At 33.6% G+C, this 18,965-nt stretch overlaps 1 protein-coding gene across 8 annotated transcripts; it reads right to left on the reverse strand.

Annotated features, from left to right (window-relative positions):
* Window positions 1–1,068: 1,068 nt before the first annotated feature.
* Window positions 1,069–14,771, reverse strand: LOC105762586 (uncharacterized). Of its 8 annotated transcripts, none has more exons than XM_052625133.1 (5): window positions 14,439–14,767; window positions 14,168–14,311; window positions 7,770–7,949; window positions 6,421–6,650; window positions 1,069–6,318 (listed from the first exon to the last, which is right to left on the reverse strand). In XM_052625133.1, the coding sequence occupies exons 1-4, from the start codon at window positions 14,601–14,603 to the stop codon at window positions 6,444–6,446; spliced, it is 696 nt and encodes a 231-aa protein (XP_052481093.1). In that variant the 5' UTR covers window positions 14,604–14,767; the 3' UTR covers window positions 1,069–6,318; window positions 6,421–6,443. The 8 variants fall into 8 exon arrangements, with proteins under 8 accessions (XP_052481093.1, XP_052481096.1, XP_052481097.1 ...); XM_052625136.1 differs by having other exon boundaries at window positions 6,421–6,640; window positions 14,439–14,765; XM_012580354.2 differs by lacking the exons at window positions 1,069–6,318; window positions 6,421–6,650 and adding exons at window positions 8,248–9,280; window positions 9,934–12,505 and having other exon boundaries at window positions 7,500–7,949; window positions 14,439–14,742.
* Window positions 14,772–18,965: the final 4,194 nt, after the last annotated feature.

The following is an 18,965-nucleotide window of genomic DNA, read 5'->3' on the forward strand; positions in this document are numbered from 1 at the left end:
TTCAAATATTACGGATTCAAATAATACTCAAAATTAAATATTTCAATTACTATTTACAATGGATTCAAGCGTATGCAAATTTTGACCCTAGGATGTCCATTATTTAAATCTACTTTACTTTTGTAAATATTTATTAGAAAATATAACTACCATCTTTTGTAGTATTTTATAAAATAAAATTAAAAAATTAATGAATTACAAAATGGAGTGGGGAACAAATTAATTACAAAAATAGGGTGTTTGCTACAGTAGTTTTAGGTGCCGCTAATGAAATTTTTTTTAAAAATTTGGCAAAAATAAAAAAAGTGAAAAAGAATTACTTTTTTATGGTGCCGCTTGATACATTAAAGTCACTAGTTAATTTTTAAAAAAATCTGATAGCAAAAAAGAAGCTGAAAAGGTGAAAAATAAAAAAAATAGGATTGTGGTTCCAACACCAAATAATAGCCTTTTTCCCTACATTTAATGTCTTAATTGACTTTTCCATGCATTTAATGTTTTTCCATGCATTTAATTCTTAAAACAATAGTTTTTTTATTTAATCAAGAGTTGTTATTTGACAGATATCAATTAAAAAAATATTTTTCCCCACTTTTTAGCAGTTTTTTGTCAGATTTTTTTAAAAAGAATTTATTGGTGTCGTCAATGTGTCAAACATCACCCAAAGTTACTGTAACAAATACCCTATTTTCGTAATTAATTTTTCCCCACCTTACTTTTGTAATTAATTAATTTTTAATATTATTTTTATAAAAGTCACTTTTGTAGATAACATCTAAATATGTTTCACTTTTTGTTACGATTTTAAATTTAAAATTGAATCCATTATCATCTTCACTTTTTTTACTTCCTAAATGTATATATTTAATTTATTTTTATAGTTGGTGGATAATTTAATAAAATTTGATTCAAATAGAAATATTTCAACTTAACGTGGATAATAAATATTTCAAATTTTAAAGCATATATTAAAATTTAAAAATAGTATATAATTTTTTCCAATTTTTGTAAAAATATTTTGGTAAACAAGAACAACACTAGACGATTATAATAAAAAACATAAAATCAAAAGCCCAAAATATCTTTTTGAATTAAATCCTCACAGCTTGAAAAGATATGGAGAACACTTGGATACTTGTGAATCCTATAGTAGCATGTTTGGCCATAAAATTTACAACTTCATTATGAGCTCTAGAAACGTGACGGATACAAACCTTCCAATTCTTATGCAACAACTTATGAATAGCTTGTAATTCTACAATATGACTAGCAATAGAATTACCGGCTAACATTAATTCTACTAATAGAGCGTTATCAGATTCAAGCTCAACCTATCGATAACTATTGTCCTAAACTAGTCGAAGCCCTTCTAACATCGATCTCGCTTCAATCCTAAACACTTCATCTTTCCCTAATACCATCGAGTAACCACATAACCAATTACCATCAACATCTCTAATGACTCCCCCAACTGCAACCAAGTGAGCGCTAGTTGAAACTGCACCATCCGTATTAAGCTTAACCCAACCACTTTCTGGAGCTAACCATTTTGAATTAGAAGCCATATAATTCGAATGGAACATAACCATCGAGGGTGATGAATAACTTCTCGTCCAACTGATACCTATATCTACCATATCTTGGATAGAGCTATGATTATTGGAAAAGACAAACATATTCCTGTTTTTCCATAATAACCAACAAACTATAGGAAACAATATTTGCCAATCAATTTCAGGACTACCAAAATTCCCTATATTCTGCAAGTTCCAAGCAACACATTCATGAAAAGGTAGTGAGAAGAAAATTACTTGTTTATGAATTTGTACAACTGAATTCCAAACTGCCCTGGAAACGAACAATCTTTAACAGCATGTAACTCTGTTTCAAGTGTACCATTGCATCGAGGACATTAGCTCTCCCAACCCATATGTCTCATAACTCTCTTGGAATTAGCTAACACCTTGTTTTTCCATAATAGCGAAATGAATACTCTAACTCGCTGAGGAGCCTTGGCTTTCCAAAACAGTTTCCAGATATTAGAGTTATTATTCGAATCAAACTGGTACATACCTCTATAAGTTTCTGCCATGGAAAAGGCATTTCTATTTGCCCATCTCCACGATAAATGATCATTTCCCGCATCTAGAGAGGGAGGTAAAACTAAAGCAATTTGCCTCACAATTGGTTCCGATAGGGAACTTTTAAGACGGTTCCAATCCCAATTCCCAAATTCATCCACTAAATTACATACTCGCAATGTGTCTCGGATCCCATGTAAAAATTCCTCAGAGGACTCACCTGATAAATCCAACTATCATTCCAAAAGTTTGTCAAGGCTCCATCTCCAATAGCCAAACTCGCATTAAAAACCTCAATATGTAGGAGCAGTTACTCCTATCGTAGAAATCGGTAGCACTTTACAAATCTTGTACTTGCTCCTCAAAATCTTAACCCATAAGTCATCTATCTTGGTCAATAAAAGGAAATCGAGTTTCAAAAGGAATAACTTGTTTTGAACAACCAAACTTCGTAAACCTAAACCCCTAGTCTCAATCGAGCGGCAACATTCATCCCATTTTATAAGAGTCGGTTTCCTAAAAATCAAACAAATATCCCTAAACAAAATTGCGAGCCTGCTTCTAAATTTCTCCACACACAGTTATGGGGATACGAACAGTAGACATAAAATAATTAGGGGTAGAAAGTAATACTAATTTAGCTAGCGTAATTCTACCAGCCAGTGATAGTTTCTTAGCCATTGATTCTGCTACGTACCTTATTCACCAAAAACTCAAAAGTGTTAACTTCAACTCCCTTATGCATAATTAGAAGACCAAGATACATCCCCAAATCCTCCACACGTCCAAAACCCACATTCCTGCATATATCTGAAGCAACTGTTTCAGGAACATTAGGCGAGAAAAAAAAACCTAAGATTTGTTCTTATTCACTTTGTGCCTTGAGAAATGATAGAAAATATTCAAAATATTATTTATCACATCAGGCTGCTTCGGATCCACTTCACCAAATAGCATTAGGTCATCTGCAAAAAATAAAGGTGATAAACCTGGACCACCCCTAGATAAAACCAGAGGCCTTCACCTCTCGTTATTCACTGTTTCATCAATTAAGTGCTCCAATCTTTCCATACATAGAATAAATAAGGAGATAGGGTATCTCCTTGTCGTAACCCCTAGTAGGCCTAAATTTATCCGTCACCGTACCATTCCAGAAGACTTAGAACGTAACCGAAAACACACAATTCATAATTATCGTAATCAACATGGGTGGTAGTCCTGCTTTGAAAGTGTATCCATTAAAAAGTCCCAACGAATTCTATCATACATCTTCTCGAGATCAAGTTTAAAGATTATCCTATTTTTTTCCTTTAAAATTCCTCAGAGAATGAATCACCTCTTGAGCAATGACAATATTATCAGAAATGCTTCTACCCATCAAGAAACTAGCTTGATTTTGTTGAGTAAGTCTCGACATCAACAGTCTCATCCTGTTGAAAATTGACTTGGTAATTATCTTATATAAAACCGTACAAAGGCTGATTGGGCGAAATTGAGTGATACTTTTCGGACTAACAACCTTTGGGATAAGAACAATGAAAGTTTTATTAATCCTATGGTCCACTGGACAACCTCTGAACACCTGTTGTATCATCGAACAAACTAAAGAACCAACAATATCCTACTGAGACTGATAAAACCTAGCATGAAAACCATCAACTCCAGGAACTTTAAGCAGGGACATACCAAAAACCGCATTACGGATTTCTAAATCTGTCATTTCCATCTCAAGACTACCTTTTTCAATTGGAGATAAAACCTGAAATTTACCTCTGTAAGGCAGAAACTCATCAACTGAATAATCCATGGCAAACAGATTCTTATAAACACCCAAAACATGTTTTAGTAAAACAAGATCAAAACACTAATCAGTCCCATCCACCTTAAGACCCTCAATTTTGTTCCTTCGACGTCTAGCTAGTGTCCTTCCATGGAAGTATTTGGTATTTCTATCACCATTTAAAAGCCAATCTGACCAGGATTTCTGAAACCATAAGAGCTTCTCATGTTTCAAAACCTCCTCTAAGGATTCTCTCAATTCTATTTCCTAATTGCGAAATCTCTTATTCGGCCTTAACTCCATTAGTCTCTGTGTAATCTTTAGCTCTTGAATCAATTACTTCTTCTGACTAAAGATGTTATCGTAAATATGATTGTTCCAGCTTTGGACCTTAACTCAAAAAAATCTCCATCATATTCACCATGGACTCTTCAGAATTCCACTTAGAACTAACCAACATTCTAAACTCAGAGTGAAGCATCCAACTATCAAGACACTGGAAAGGTCTTGTCCCCTCTACCTGGCGAGGTTTAAGGGATAAAAAATTGGATGATGATTAGATTTTAGTCAGTGTAGACTCTGAACCAAGCATTCAGACGCAAAAATATCAAAACTAGCATTCCCTATAGCCCGGTCCAAATGTTGAGATAACCCTCCTCTACTCAAAGTAAAACAAGACCCACAACAACCTAGATCCTGAAGTTCATAATTGAACAGAAAATCTTGAAAAAAAAAACACATGCATTTCTAGATGTAGCTGCGCCACCTCTCCTTTCTGACACATCCAAGAGCGAATTAAAATCATTAGCAATAAGCCAAAATTTATCACATGAATCAACTACCGAGTTCAAATGATCCCACAACATACGCCTATTACTCCTTTGGGGACTTGCATAAATTGTCGAACAATAGAATCTCGACGGATTTTGGCTAGAGCCAATCCACATGTGAATAACCTACGAATTTAATCTCAAAATTTTAACATGAACATTATCATTTCAGAGAATCCAAATACCACTCAAGAATCCATTCGCCTCAATTCTACAAGAGTTCAGATACCCCAATTGGTGAAATGATCAAGAAGTCATACATCTTATTCAAATATTGATCGTGCATTCTACATTTATAGGCTCGGTTAACTAACAAACTAACTTGCATATAACTAATTCTAACTACCCTGGTAATTGTTTTACTTCTCAACACTCCCCCTCAAGTTGAGGGCTGATATATATCTTTAACGCCCAACTTGGATACTAAATACTCATGTTGTTTGATGCCTAAGGTTTTTGTCATTAAATCAGCAAGTTGTTCAGTCGTTCCAACATGCTGTATCTGAATCAATCCATCTTTGATTTTATCTCGTACAAAATGACAATCAATTTCTATATGCTTGGTTCGTTCATGAAAGACAGGGTTGGCTACATTTTGCAAAGCTGCCTTACTATCTGAAAAAATCATAGATTTATCAGGTTGACTAAGACTGATTTCTTTTATCAAACCATTCAACCAAATAACCTCTGCTACTACTGCTTTCATACTTCTATATTCAGCTTCTGCTGATGATCGAGAAATCGTGGTTTACTTTTTTAATTTCCATGAAATGAGAGACTCTCTAATTTTAACACAGAAACTAGTCACTGACCGCCTAGACATAGGACATGAAGCCCAATCGAAATCACAAAAGGTAGTCAACTGCGGTTTGCTAGCTGCAGACAATAAAATACCTTGGCCAGGATTTTTCCTTATGTACCGTACTACCAAAAAAACAGCCTCCAAATGTGATTTTTTTGGTTTGTGCATGAACTGACTCAAGTGTTGAACTGCAAACATTATGTCTGGTCGTGTATTGGTTAGGTATAACAACCTTTCCAAAAGTCGTTGATATACTGTAACATCCATAATTAAATCATCTCCATCAACCTTTGTTTGTACGGACTCATCATATTCAACCGATGTAAGTTTTTGATTCTGCTCAAGCGGTGTACACACTGATTTCGCTTCTCTTAATCCCAGATCAGCTAACAACTCTAAAGCATATTTTTGTTGGTTCAATACAATTCTTTTGCTTGATCTCATCACCTCTATTCCAAGAAAGTACTTCAACACACCTAAATCCTTTATCTTAAAATTTTGGTACAGAACCTGTTTTAGTTCATTTATCATACTAGTGCTACTTCCTAAAATTAACAGATCGTCAACATAAATGAGCAAAATGACTATGTTACACCTACTCCTTTTTGTGAATAAGGAATAATCATACTTGCTTTGTACATAGCCTCCCTGCGTTAAGGCTTCAGTGAGTTTTAAATTCCACTGCCGAGAGGCTTACTTCAGACCATACAGTGACTTATGCAGACGACATACTTGAGACTCCCCCTGGCTGCGAAAACCATTCGGAAGTTCTACATAAACTTCTTCACACAAGTCTCCTTGTAAAAACGCATTGTAAACATCCATCTGAAAAAGAGGCCATTCATAAATTGCTGCCATACTGACCACAGTTCAAACAGTGACATATTTAACCACAGGGGAGAAAGCCTCCTGAAAGTCAATACCAACCTGCTGATTATAACCTTTCCCAACTAGTCGGGCTTTAAAACGTTCCACCGAACCATTAGAATTATACTTAATTTTATAAACCCACTTGCAACCAATGGGAACAACACCGGTGGGTAAAGGAATAACCTCTCACGTACCATTGACCTCCAAAGCTCGAATCTCCTGTTACATAGCATCGACCCATCTTGGATCCGAGACTTGTGTGAAGAAAAAATATGGGCTGCAAATAACTGAGTATGAACAGGCAAATGTGATGATGAATAAACATGAGAAATAGGAAACAAACATGTGGCACAAGAAGTGAAAGACTGGTTAGAGCAGACGTATCTTTCATCCAAGTAGGTGGCTTGATAGACCGTGTAGTGTGACGCAAAAAAGGAACAGTGGGTACCAAGGGTATTTGGAGAGGAAAAGGAGATACTGGCCTACTAGAAGAAGGAATGGAAATGGATGGTGAAGGTGAAGGTGAAGGTTCAGGTTGAAGAAAAACAGAATTATCAATGTCAGGAAAAGGCAAAAAATGTTGGGTAGAAAAAATAAAAGGAAACACTGTCTCATGAAAAATAACATCAAGATTAACAAAAAAAAGTTTTGGTTTCAAGACTGAACAATAAGTACCCTTTCTGCACAAGAGAATAACCCATAAAAACAGACGGAACAGCCTTAGGAGAAAACTTATCACGATAGTTAGGGGAGGTAGCATAGGCAAGACAACCAAAAACTTTCAAACGAGAAAAATCTGGAGCTATATTATACTAGAGTTCAAAAGGACATTTCCAATTTAAGATAGGAGTGGGAAGGCGATTAATCAAAAAACAAGCAGTTAGAATGCACTCTCCCCAAAATTTACTACGCATATGAGACTGAAATTTTAATGACCGAGCTACTTCAAGCAAATGTCTATGTTTTCATTTCGCAACTCCATTTTGCTGAGGAGTGTAAATACATGAACTTTGATGGAGAATGCCGGACATATTAAAAAACTCATTGCATTTATTCGTGAAAAATTCATACCCATTATCACTGCAAACATTTTTAATCGTAGTGGAGAATTGATTTTTAACCAAGACAAAAAACTGTTTGAGACAGATAAGCGCATCACTTTTATTTTGTAACAAATAAACCCATGTCATCCTTGTGTAATCATCAACAATTGTTAAAAAAAATCTATGACCACTATGAGTAGACACTCGATAGGGTCCCCACAAGTCTATGTGAACAAGAGAAAAAGCCACATCAACACGAGACAAATGAACAGGAAATGGGAGCCTAGTTTGTTTAGCAAGTAGACAAATAGAACATTTATGTATACTATCAACATCTGAGACTTTACAAGAAAGATTAGGGACCTTATTGAGTCTTGAAACCGAAGCGTGACCAAGTCTAGTATGCCAAAGATATGACGAGTCAACAGAAGCAGTAGCTGCAATAAAAGTAGGTGAAGCCATAGTGGTCTGTCGAGACGGGTCTAGGATGTAAAGACCACCTCGTGCCTTACCAATCCCCCTCATCTTTCCACTTGAGAGATCCTGTATGAGACAAAAATGAGGGTAAAAAAAACCATGCAATTGAGATCATTAGTAAGTTTCGAAACGGAAAGAAGATTATAATGAAAATTTGGAACCTAAACAACTTTGGTTAAGTGCAGGTTAGGTAAAATAGTACAAGTGCCAACATGGGTAACTGAAACAGAAAAACCATTTGGAAGTCGAACACAAGGTGAACCCAATGCACATTCAACAGGAGATTCTAAAAATTGAAGATCAGACAGTATATAGTCAGTAGCTCCAGTATCCATAATCCATTTGTGACCAACATCAATCATACCTGCTAAACTGGCAGTAACTTCAACCGCAGGTTCCTTGTTCAACAAATTCAAGATTTGATGATACTGTTCCTGTGTAAACACTGGCATCTATGAACGAAAACCAATAGAATCCACTACTTCACTACCATGTGCAGGAGTAGTAGTAGAAGCATTATTTACTACAGAATTCGAGCTGTTGTTTGCCTTCTTTTTTGTAAATTTAAAATCTACAGGATAACCAACTAATCTGTAGCAATTCTCCATTTTATGTCCCTTAATCCTGCAATGATCACAAGTGCCAGAAAACCGTTTCTTTTATACCATTTTAACGGAAGAAAAATGAATCGGATCAACCCCAATATTACTATAATTATGTTTTCTCTGCGACTCCTCTTGCATAAGCATCGAATATGCATGATTGACAGAGGGTAATGGATTCATTAACAAAATTTGACTACGCACTACATTATACGTTTCATTCAAACCCATGAGAAATTGAAACAAATGCTGTTGTGAAACCAGCGCAACATTCTGTCTGGATTGGATACACCCGAAAGAAGACGAAGGCACAAGTGCATCGTATTCATCCCAAAGTAATCGCAATTTGGTAAAATATACCGAAATAGAGGTAGTACCTTGAAGATGAGAAGTGATCTCACGATGCTAGAAATAAATTCTTGAGCCATCAATTTTGTGGAACCGCTCACTAAGGTCACTCCATACTACTGCTGCACTAGATGCGAAAACAATTTCAGCCGAAAGTTCTTTACTGACAGTATTCAAAATCCAAGATAGTTCGACCGCATTACACCGCTCCCATTGATAACCCATTTCTTCTAGCAATGAATCTTTAGAACAAGTGCCGTCCACAAACCCCAACTTGTTTTTTGCTAACAATGCGATTCTCATCGTCCGACTCCAAACATTGTAGTTTTCAATTCCAAGCAATTGGTGAGACACCAACAAAGTGCCTGAGGTATCAGAAGAATGCAAGTAAAGTGGATGATTGAAATCGATAGTTGATTTAGAGAGATTCATCATGATTCACCACCTCTGTTGTTGAGAAAACAGAAAACCAGGCAACAACGAATAAGACTTTCGCAGGAACAAATTGAAATTGGAAAAAATACCCTAGATTACCAACCCAATTGTGTCTAACGACCAGATTTGAGCTTCCAACAAAAAACCCATTTATCAATTCATAAAGCCCAAAGATTATTAAGCAAAGAAAAACAACAACATCTAACCATATCAGCAACCCGAAGGAAAAACAACCAGAATAACCACAATCATTGGCTAGTGAAAATCATCGAAAATATCATCGAAAATATAGCAATTGCTGGAGCTCTGATACCATGTTAAAATGATCAAGAAATCATACATCTTATTCAAATACTAATAGTGCATTCTACATTTATAGACTCGGTTAACTAACAAACTAACTTGCATATAACTAATTCTAACTACCCTGCTAACTGCTTTACTTCTCAACACCAATTTGCTAATGACTCCATCAACATGACAACCATTTATCCGTGTCTCAAATAAACATAAGATATCAGGTTCAAACTCACGCCTATATTCATAAATAAATTTGTGGAAACAGGGATGACCCGCTCCCTAACAATTCCAAAAAATTAAATTCAAATCCATAAAAAAATGATGAGAACAAGCATCAGTCATAAAGCACATCACTAACAGCTTACCCCAACGTCATGATCAGACACCGTTACCGAACTCGTACCTTCTGTCAAGGAATCATTCTCCACATTCGACTACTCCAGAGCCTGATAAATCCACCGAAGATTGCCTAATATGGCCCGATTTACCATCAGGTGGTTTCCTTATATTAATACTATAAACAAGAATCATATTAGATCATTCTCCCAAGGTTTCTTTCCCGGTAGCTCCAAATTTAAACAGATTATTCTCCTTCCCAGTCCATGTACCATGCGTCTCTATCTCTATCGCCCGACTTGAAGTTTTCTTGACCCAAGACTTCATCATTACTCACACAGCCTAGTAGAGAATACTCTTACCAGACCCATTAAAATTTTTTCTTATGTTCTTTTGGTAATGCGACATTTTGACAAATTTGCCCCAACTTTTAATGTGGAATTCATTTTATTTAAACCAAAACTAATTAATGATAAAAACTATGGATCAGATTTTCCAATTCTTTAATATATTTTTTTAATAATATTTTAATAATATTTATATATATTTATGACTTAACCCACAAATTGGTATTTAAACTATACTCTTTTTTCTTATCTCTTAAACTTTTTTTGGTTACAAGTGGTATCTAAAAAATTTCTTTCCCCAAGTTGATACCTCCATTAGTCCAACCATTAGCCAAATTTAGAAAAGAAAAAAATCACAAAGCTTAACCTACAAGTTGACATCTAAACTGTGTTCTCTTTTTTTTTTTCTTCATTTTGGTACCTACATTTTTTTTTTGGTCATAAGTGGCACCTAAGCTATTTTTTCCCCAAGTTGGTACCTGTATTAGTTCAAGCATTAAGCTTTAAGAAAAAAACAAATAAAAATGACCATGTGGAAAAAAAAACAAAAAGTACTATTTTCATTAATATATATTTACTTTATATTTTCTTTCGTTCTTCCTACTCTCATTTAGGTTTTTTCTACAACTGTAAGCATTTTGGGCTTCATGGCTTTGATCAAAGTTTTCAAATTCAAGCCAATGGTTGACCAATCATGCCACCAATTTTTTGTTTGACTGGTTCAATCAAATAGATTATTAAAAAAATCATAAAAATAATAACAAAATAAAAATATATTTCAAAAAATAAAGAAGCGGTTCATCAGGATTTTTAGCTTAGTTCAACCAATCTAAGTCGATATCAATTCGTAGGTCAATCAGTTCAGCCCTTGTCTCTGAACCGATACTCCGACCAGTTTGATCCAGTTCTGATCGATGAAAGAACTTTTTTGATCCCATCAAGTTGAGCAAGCAAGAGGTGAAGTTCAAAAATAGAATCGCCAACGTCTCAACTTCACAAGGGCAAATTTCGAGCATTGTTGGCATTGACAAACATTATAAAGGAAGAAGAAAAATTATGAAAAAAAAAGTGAAATAATTTTAAAAATTATATGATGTGGCAATCTAATATTGGCTACAATATTTTAACAGATATAACATTTTGATGTAAAATGAGAACGAAAGAATAGTTTAAGTAACTAATGACAAAAAAAAAAAAATTAGATGCCAACTTGAGGGAAAAAAGGTATAACTTAAGCAATAATTTTGAATTTATTCTTGTTTAGAGAAAACAAGAAACTTTAGTAACCAAAGTACAAAAATAGTTTAGCACTACTTGTTAAAAAAAAAAAGTTTTACTTACCAAGATAAAAAACGTATAGTTAAGGTACAAATTCTAAGTTAACTCTATATTTATTATTATAAGATGAGGAAATTTATTATTTCGTCTATTATATAAATTTTGTCCAAAATATTCTTTTATATCATTTTAGTTAAAATAAAACTGTATTTTCTCTTTTCCTCACTCTGATTAAAAGAAAAGCCCTAACTATTTATAACTTTCCAATTTCAATTTATTTATTTAAGAAAAGGGATATAAAATTAATTTATTAAAGAAATGCATCCATTTACAAAAATAATAAAATACTAAAAGTTTCAGCCTTTATGTATTAAAAATAATAAGAATAACAACTTTTATAAGGATCATTTAGTAAGATGTACTTTCTAGTAATTTTAGGTTCCGTCATCCAAACAGCCAAAATTTTATATTCTAACTAAATAAACCAAACATTGTAACGTAACATATGAGTAAGGTGCTAAGTAATTTTAGATTCCGTAAATCAAACACCTCATAATTGTTAAAGTTATTACTTTCTGCTTTCACAAAACAAAAAGTTATTTAGAATTCATCAGCCTGGCATATTTATGCATAAAACAATTAACTACTTGATCAAAGATGTCAATTATTAATGGTAGGAAGCAATTTGAAGAACCACGCAAAACAAGGCAAGTTGTGGCAATATATGTAGAAAACACAAGTTATTTCATGTGAAATTCAACTAAAGGTCTCCCATAAAAGCAAGGAAATAATACATTTTATATATGAGTACGATTACTCATTAATATGTTATCTACATTTTACTTGGTAGAGGTAGATACTTAGTATGACGACCTTGAGCTATAATTTTACCAGTACTTTTCTTCCTAAACTCAACACTGAGGACAGCAACAGCCTTCCCAACATGTAAAGCCTTTGCTTCTATCTCAATATCCTCCTACATAGCAATAACATTACGCAAATTCATAAATGGCTTAATTTATTATTTCACACAAGCTTGCTGGAAAGAAACACCACCACCACCACAACAACAATAATCATACAAATGAAATACAATGTCCTAGGGTTGATGGCCAGTTGTCATAAACCTTCACCATCTCCAATTTAATAACTTGAGAGCAAAACCAATAAATTTAGACGTGATATGCCAAAAAGAAAGGATATATCTTAGAAATAAACGAGTGCATAAAGAAAAGGTAGCTAAATTGGTTACATCTTAGAAATAAGTGTATGCATAAAGAAAAGGTGGCTAAATTGGTATTTCTCTGGCATGTTCTGGACAGTGAAATGCAAGGGACAGAAATCAGATCACAACAATAAATTTCAGTTCATTTTTCAAGAGAGATATAGTTTAGATGCTAAGTAAAGTTGAAAAAGAAACAATGCAACTCTTATGCTGATAGTTTAAATGCTAAGTAGAGTTGGAAAGAACAAATGCAACTCTTATGCTGATGAATTTCAAAAACACTTTGGCCATCATAGTAAGAAAAGAAAAGAAACGTTTACACAAATTACGATTCTAAGAAGAAATTCTTCCTAGTGAAAACATTTCTCTCAGAAGGAGAGCCACTCCAGGGAACTAAAAGGGCTGTCTCTTGATCTCCTAGATTGCACCTTGTGCCACATTACAATTAAGAAACGTTCAGCAACCTTGACAGCCAACAATTAATGGTCAAGGCTTTGCAAAAGGTATAACAGCATTATTAAGTATTAAAGGAAAGAGTCCTCTAGTGTTAGAAATACCGAAAACTTAAAAGAAATTAAGCAATGATCTGAATTGTATTCAATAGAAGACTTCCTTTTCTGTTTACATCAGTTGCTATTTATATAGCTTGAGTAATGAATCTCAACTAAGCTAAATTCTTGAAGTAACTGCTACTAACAACCATTATTATGCTACTAACGATAGTTATCTTAACCAGAAGTTACCTAACTATTAGTATTTTAGCATGTGATTCGTATGCTAATATTCTCCCTGCGTTCTTTCTTTTTTTTCTAATATCTAGTTACTCTCCTCCAACCCTGTCAACACTTCAATAAACCTTTTCCCTGTAACTAGATCATTGGAGGGCACACTAAAACAACTCCAGGGCCCGTTTGTGTTTCTTTGTCCTGTAGTTTCTCTTCTCACATCAAGTTTAAATATATCAAGTTCACTCCTCAATAATAACAACATAAAATGATTTTAATTAGGATATAATACTAGAGAAATTCACATATATTTTATTTCCAATAGCTAGTTTGTTTATCCAAGAATGTCTACTATGCAACTGATTGAAACCCAACAAGTAGTGAACATTGCAAAATACTGAACAAATTAAGGGGAAATTTGGAGCAGAAACTAAAAAGTTTCAAGCCTAGTGTTAACAAAAACCAGTAACCTATCAAAAAAGACGTGTAGCAGCAATTAGCAACGGTATGAGACTTCAAAAATGTTGCAAAACTGGTCAAGATTCATGCCTATCTATGCACATAAAAGAAACTGCTCAAGCAAAATTTATTTTCACAGTAAAACATGAAAGTACCTCTTCTTTTTCTTTTTCATTATTGTTAGTCATTCAAATTGTTACTATAAAATAAAAGCAGGAGCAATACTCACATCAGCATAAGCAGCATCCATGAAAGAAATATTGATCTCAACTGAAGTTCCAGTTAAGGTACCTCCAGCAGTGTATATTGCTGCGGAGGAAACCATGTCTAGAAATGTCGCTACGGCTCCACCATGCAAGTAATTTCCCTCGTTCTTTGCACAAATATATTATAATCAGTAATCTAGAACATGAAAGGAAGGGATATCCATGGTTCTATTAATTTGCTCTCTAGAAATCTTAACCTAAATGGATGATTCGTAAATAAGATCAGTGACTTACCAACAGACGAGGGGTGACCTTAAAAGAGCAAACAACGCGATTAGTTTCGATGAGTTCAACGCGGAGACCATGCATAATTAGGCGTTGGAAAAATCTCAAAGGCAGCTTATCTCCATCGATGGTGGCTGAGCTCTCCAAGTATCTCTTCACTTTTTCCACCTCCATCCCCTTCAGCTGTTTGCGATCTCATCAAATCAGCTCAGTTGTCACTCCACAAGACTAATTTTCTTCACTCAATTTCTTCTTCTTCTTTTTATTTCTCAACGAGCTTTTCCGGCCGAAAACAAACAAACAAAGGACTGCAGCTAATATGACAGCCCTGCTCATTTCCATGGATGACAGATCCATTTCGAGCCACAAAAAATAAATTTTGTTGCAAATACCAAAACTTGACTTAACCTTACGACATGTTTGGTTGGGGAATAGGAATGTATTCCAACCTATTCTGTGGCCCAATCACCAAAAAGGCGTTTGGTTGATTGTAATGCTATTACGGCCCGAATCAGTTCCGTCCTTATTACCTCCATTGACTGTAATAGTTATTCCCTTCATTTGGTGCTGATTAGAGATTCTTTATCCGTTTCTTATTTTCTATTACATTTTCTGCCCTCATCGATTTTTGCTTCTTCTTCTCGTACGTTTCTTTTCTTCTATTTACGTTTCTTTTCTTTTCTCCATTTTATCAAGAACGAAAAATGCTCGCACTCTTTCCCTGTTTTTCTTTTCTTTTCTGTAAAATCGATTTCGTTTTTCTTTTCTCCATTTTCTAACTCTTCAGTTTTGAGTGACAGGTCGTTACCATCACTCTTTTAGCAGGTCGCACTCTTTCCCTGTTTATTTTACAGGTAGTTTTGCTTTTGCTCAAATATGGAATATTTGTTTTTTGTTCTCCTAATTTTGATTCCTTTCTTATGATTTTCATTCGGCTTTTCTTTGACTGATTCTATTGCATGTTCGATTGAACAAATGAAATTTTTTTCAATGTGGTTCTATTACTTGTTTATTCTATTGCATGTTTGACTGATTCTGTTGATAAGGCACTTTGGTTTCCCTTTATTCTTTTATGAAACTGATACTTTTGTTGTCAATTAAACTTTTTGACAAAGTTTGTGTTGCTAAGTTAAGCCTATTTAGAAGGTAGCTAGGAAAGAGCTAACTCTTACGACTGATGCCTGTTGGTCTTCAAGTAGAATGAAGATGGTTTTTGTTAGATTCTATATTGCTCAGATTCTTCATTTTGTTAGAAGCATTTTTATCCGACAAATATCGGGGTATGGGTATGGGGATATAATCCTTCAATGACTGTTCAAACACATGGAAAAACTTTGGAGGGAAATGGGCATACTCCTGTCGGAATATACCCAATCTGACTCTCACACACGAATCCAAGTAACATAGGTTGAATGAGTTAAGAAATTGGTAGAGACTGTAGGTTGAGGCTTCAGGTAATGTAGAATTTCAATTCAGCTATGATTGTCTGTTTTCCAAATAAGGGAAAATGAAACTTGAAGCTTAGCTGATTACATCGGTTGGGTTAATATAGTATATTGTCTTTCTACTCATGCAAGTTTCGAGTGTTGCTATCTTACCAAAGGAAGCGAAGCCAAATAAGATAGAATCACCATTGCGAATTCAGTCCTCATTAACCCCGAGTGTCACTGCCTTATCAATGGAAGCTAAGCCAATTAAGTTAGAATCACAATTGCAAATTCACTCCTTGTTAACCCCTTGGCTGATAAAAAAAGATCAAATTTCTTTGTTTTTGTGTCCTGGATTAATCTATTCATTTAGTATTTATATACTCGACATTTGGTGTTTTCTTCATGATTATTTGATTGGTTCTCTCTACTTTCTAAGGTCTTTAAATGTAGAACATTTGGGTTTTGCCAAAAGCTGATTGAGATTGAATTTCAGAATTTGCATGCTCGTCTGTTCTTTGTATTGTGTACCTTGTAAATGACTAGTTTTTTTACTGGTATCTTATAATATACGAAATGATAGTTTATATTTGCCTCTTATTTTGGGCATAAAGCAGACATATTAACATCAAAGTCCATGCCGGGTGGTTTAGACTTTGAGAGGTTTCCTTGTAGAATTTACGAAAAGATTAAAGTCTCTATTTTTAGCATCCATGGGAATCATTTACCTACAATTAGTTGATGATTTGAACTGAATCACATATAATAAAGCATTTATATGTGACTTTTTTATTTGTGTGTACAAGTTATTTGGATTGATGAAGAGGTTGGTCATGGGGAATTCCATGATGCTCAGACATGATCTTCAGTGATAATATCAAACTTACCCTTAATTTCTGTCATCACTTGTATTTCCAGCACAGGCATGCTAAATTTTTTTCTATTACTTTCCTATATATTTGGAAGATCCTACCTCCATATGGTTGTTCACATGGTTGTTCACCTGTATGTTAGGAATGAAAAACCATTTTGGTTATTGTTAACAACCTCTGGAAGATGAGCTTGAATTCTATTAGCATGAATCATGGTTATACACATAAAATACAAAATGGTATGATATTGGTCGAAACTCTTTTATAAAGATTGGGTTAAGACATTTAAGCACCAAAGTGACATTAAAAGCAGCCAACATTGAACCAATTTTGAAGTAGTCATATATCCATTAGGGCCAGGGCTCTTATCACTATTCAATGAAAACATAACAGCTCTGATTTCTTTGTTGGTTACTAGTAAACTGTTTTAATCGAGAATAGTCATATTGCTATATATCTACACTAGTAAACACTAGTAAACTGTTTGATAAGCATGAAAGTCAAACTGTTAGCAGATGATTAATTGGGATTGATCAAGTTTTAAGAGTTGATTTCTACTGAGAATATGCGCAACTAGTGTTTCGACTAGCTTGTTTGTTTCATTTCTTGTTCGATTATTTGTTTAGTTGACTAAGGTGGTTGTAATAGTTAGTGCAAATCAGTTTTGAGTGACTATTGTAATAGTTAGTGCAAAAGCAGTTTATTTTATTATTTTTAATTTTAACTATTATTTTTCAATTATTATTCAAGTTTTAATTTTATTGTTATGGATTGGTTTTATGCAATTGTTTTTCAATTTACTAAATAATGCATTTGTTTATTTTTGTAATTCAAGTAAAGTTTGGATATTTTTATTTTAATATTCCAATTTATTAAATAATGCATTTGTTAAAATAAAATTAATTAAATGCATAAAACTAATTAATTTATATATTTGCAAATTAATTAAATTAAATTATATATTTTTATTTTAATATTCCAATTTATTAAAATAAAATTAATTAAATTATATATTTAATTATTAAATGCCGTTTAATAATTACAAAGTCTTTAATTGTTTTAATTAACAAAATATTGTTTTAATTAACTGTAATGAATATTAAGAATAAATGCTAGTGACAACAAAATTTCAAATAAATCTTAAAATTACATTAAATTTTAATTTGATGTAGAATGTGATTTAAAATTTTATTTTAATTCAATATATAGATGAAATTTTAATTTTAGCTCAATTATACATATACCTACAAAGCATTAACATAATAACATGATCAAAGATTTTGAAGACGAAGAATTTATGCAAATTGCTCTAGACTATTTTCAAAATTTGTTCACCTCACAAGGATAGTTTAATTCTACATAAGGTTTTGGTTAATAGACTAAGGCATGCCATCTGTGATTGTATTATCGAGGCCTAAAGTGCTTTTATATCATGACAACTAATTTGATAAAGAAATGATTTTCAAGTTGCAAAGATAATTTTAATTTCCATTTTTTGCTTTGTAAAGATTCTAAATTTGTATTGTTCATTTTTCTTTGATAGTGTGTTATTGTTTCCTCTTCTTCTTTGGCTTGTTTGATTGCTTCCTCCACCCACAGTTGAGTGTCTTGTATTCACACAATCACTGTAAGTTCTTTGGCAATTAAATTACTTAATTTTATTTTACTGTTATTGAAATTATGATTGGAGAAATGTGACCCTTTTACTACGATTTGAAGACACATTAATATCTTGCAGTAATGGCTCGTCTACCTTTTATTGCACAAAGTGTGAGGCGTAAAAGAATTGGTATTGTATTGACAATATGGTTGCAAATCTGTAGAATTGTGAGTTGGTTCTTACTTACATTGGGTGCCAGCCATAGCCTACATACTTATAGACCAAGGATTAGGTCCTATATTTTAGATTTTTATGCAAAACGGGATTATGTGAAAAGGCTTATATATGCTAGTGACGAGACCTATATTGAACAAGTTAGGATGAATAGAATTGCCTTTTTGAAACTATGTGAGATGTTACAAACGTTAGGGGGATTGAAGTCGTCAAGGAACATGCTTGTTGATGAGCAAGTGGCAATGTTTTTACATATCATTTCTCATCACCTTAAAATCGAGTTATCAAGCATCACTTTAATAGGTCTGGGGAAACTATTAGCAGATCATTTCATAGTGTTTTAAATGTTTTCATACGCTTACAAGATGTGTTATTTAAAAAGGCAGAGCCAATTACAACTAAT

The sequence above is a fragment of the Gossypium raimondii genome, chromosome 12 (assembly GCF_025698545.1).
Source record: "Gossypium raimondii isolate GPD5lz chromosome 12, ASM2569854v1, whole genome shotgun sequence".
NCBI classification, from domain to species: Eukaryota; Viridiplantae; Streptophyta; class Magnoliopsida; order Malvales; family Malvaceae; genus Gossypium; species Gossypium raimondii.

Bases quoted from the DNA above. Each gene is read 5' to 3' on its own strand.
- LOC105762586 (XM_052625132.1), bottom strand. From the start codon at position 14,603: ATGGAGGTGGAAAAAGTGAAGAGATACTTGGAGAGCTCAGCCACCATC. The intron at 14,312-14,438 runs GTAAGTCACTGA...ATTTGTGCAAAG, and splicing joins AGGTCACCCCTCGTCTGTTG to AACGAGGGAAATTACTTGCA. The intron at 7,950-14,167 runs GTGAGTATTGCT...TGTCTCATACAG, and splicing joins TGGATGCTGCTTATGCTGAT to GATCTCTCAAGTGGAAAGAT.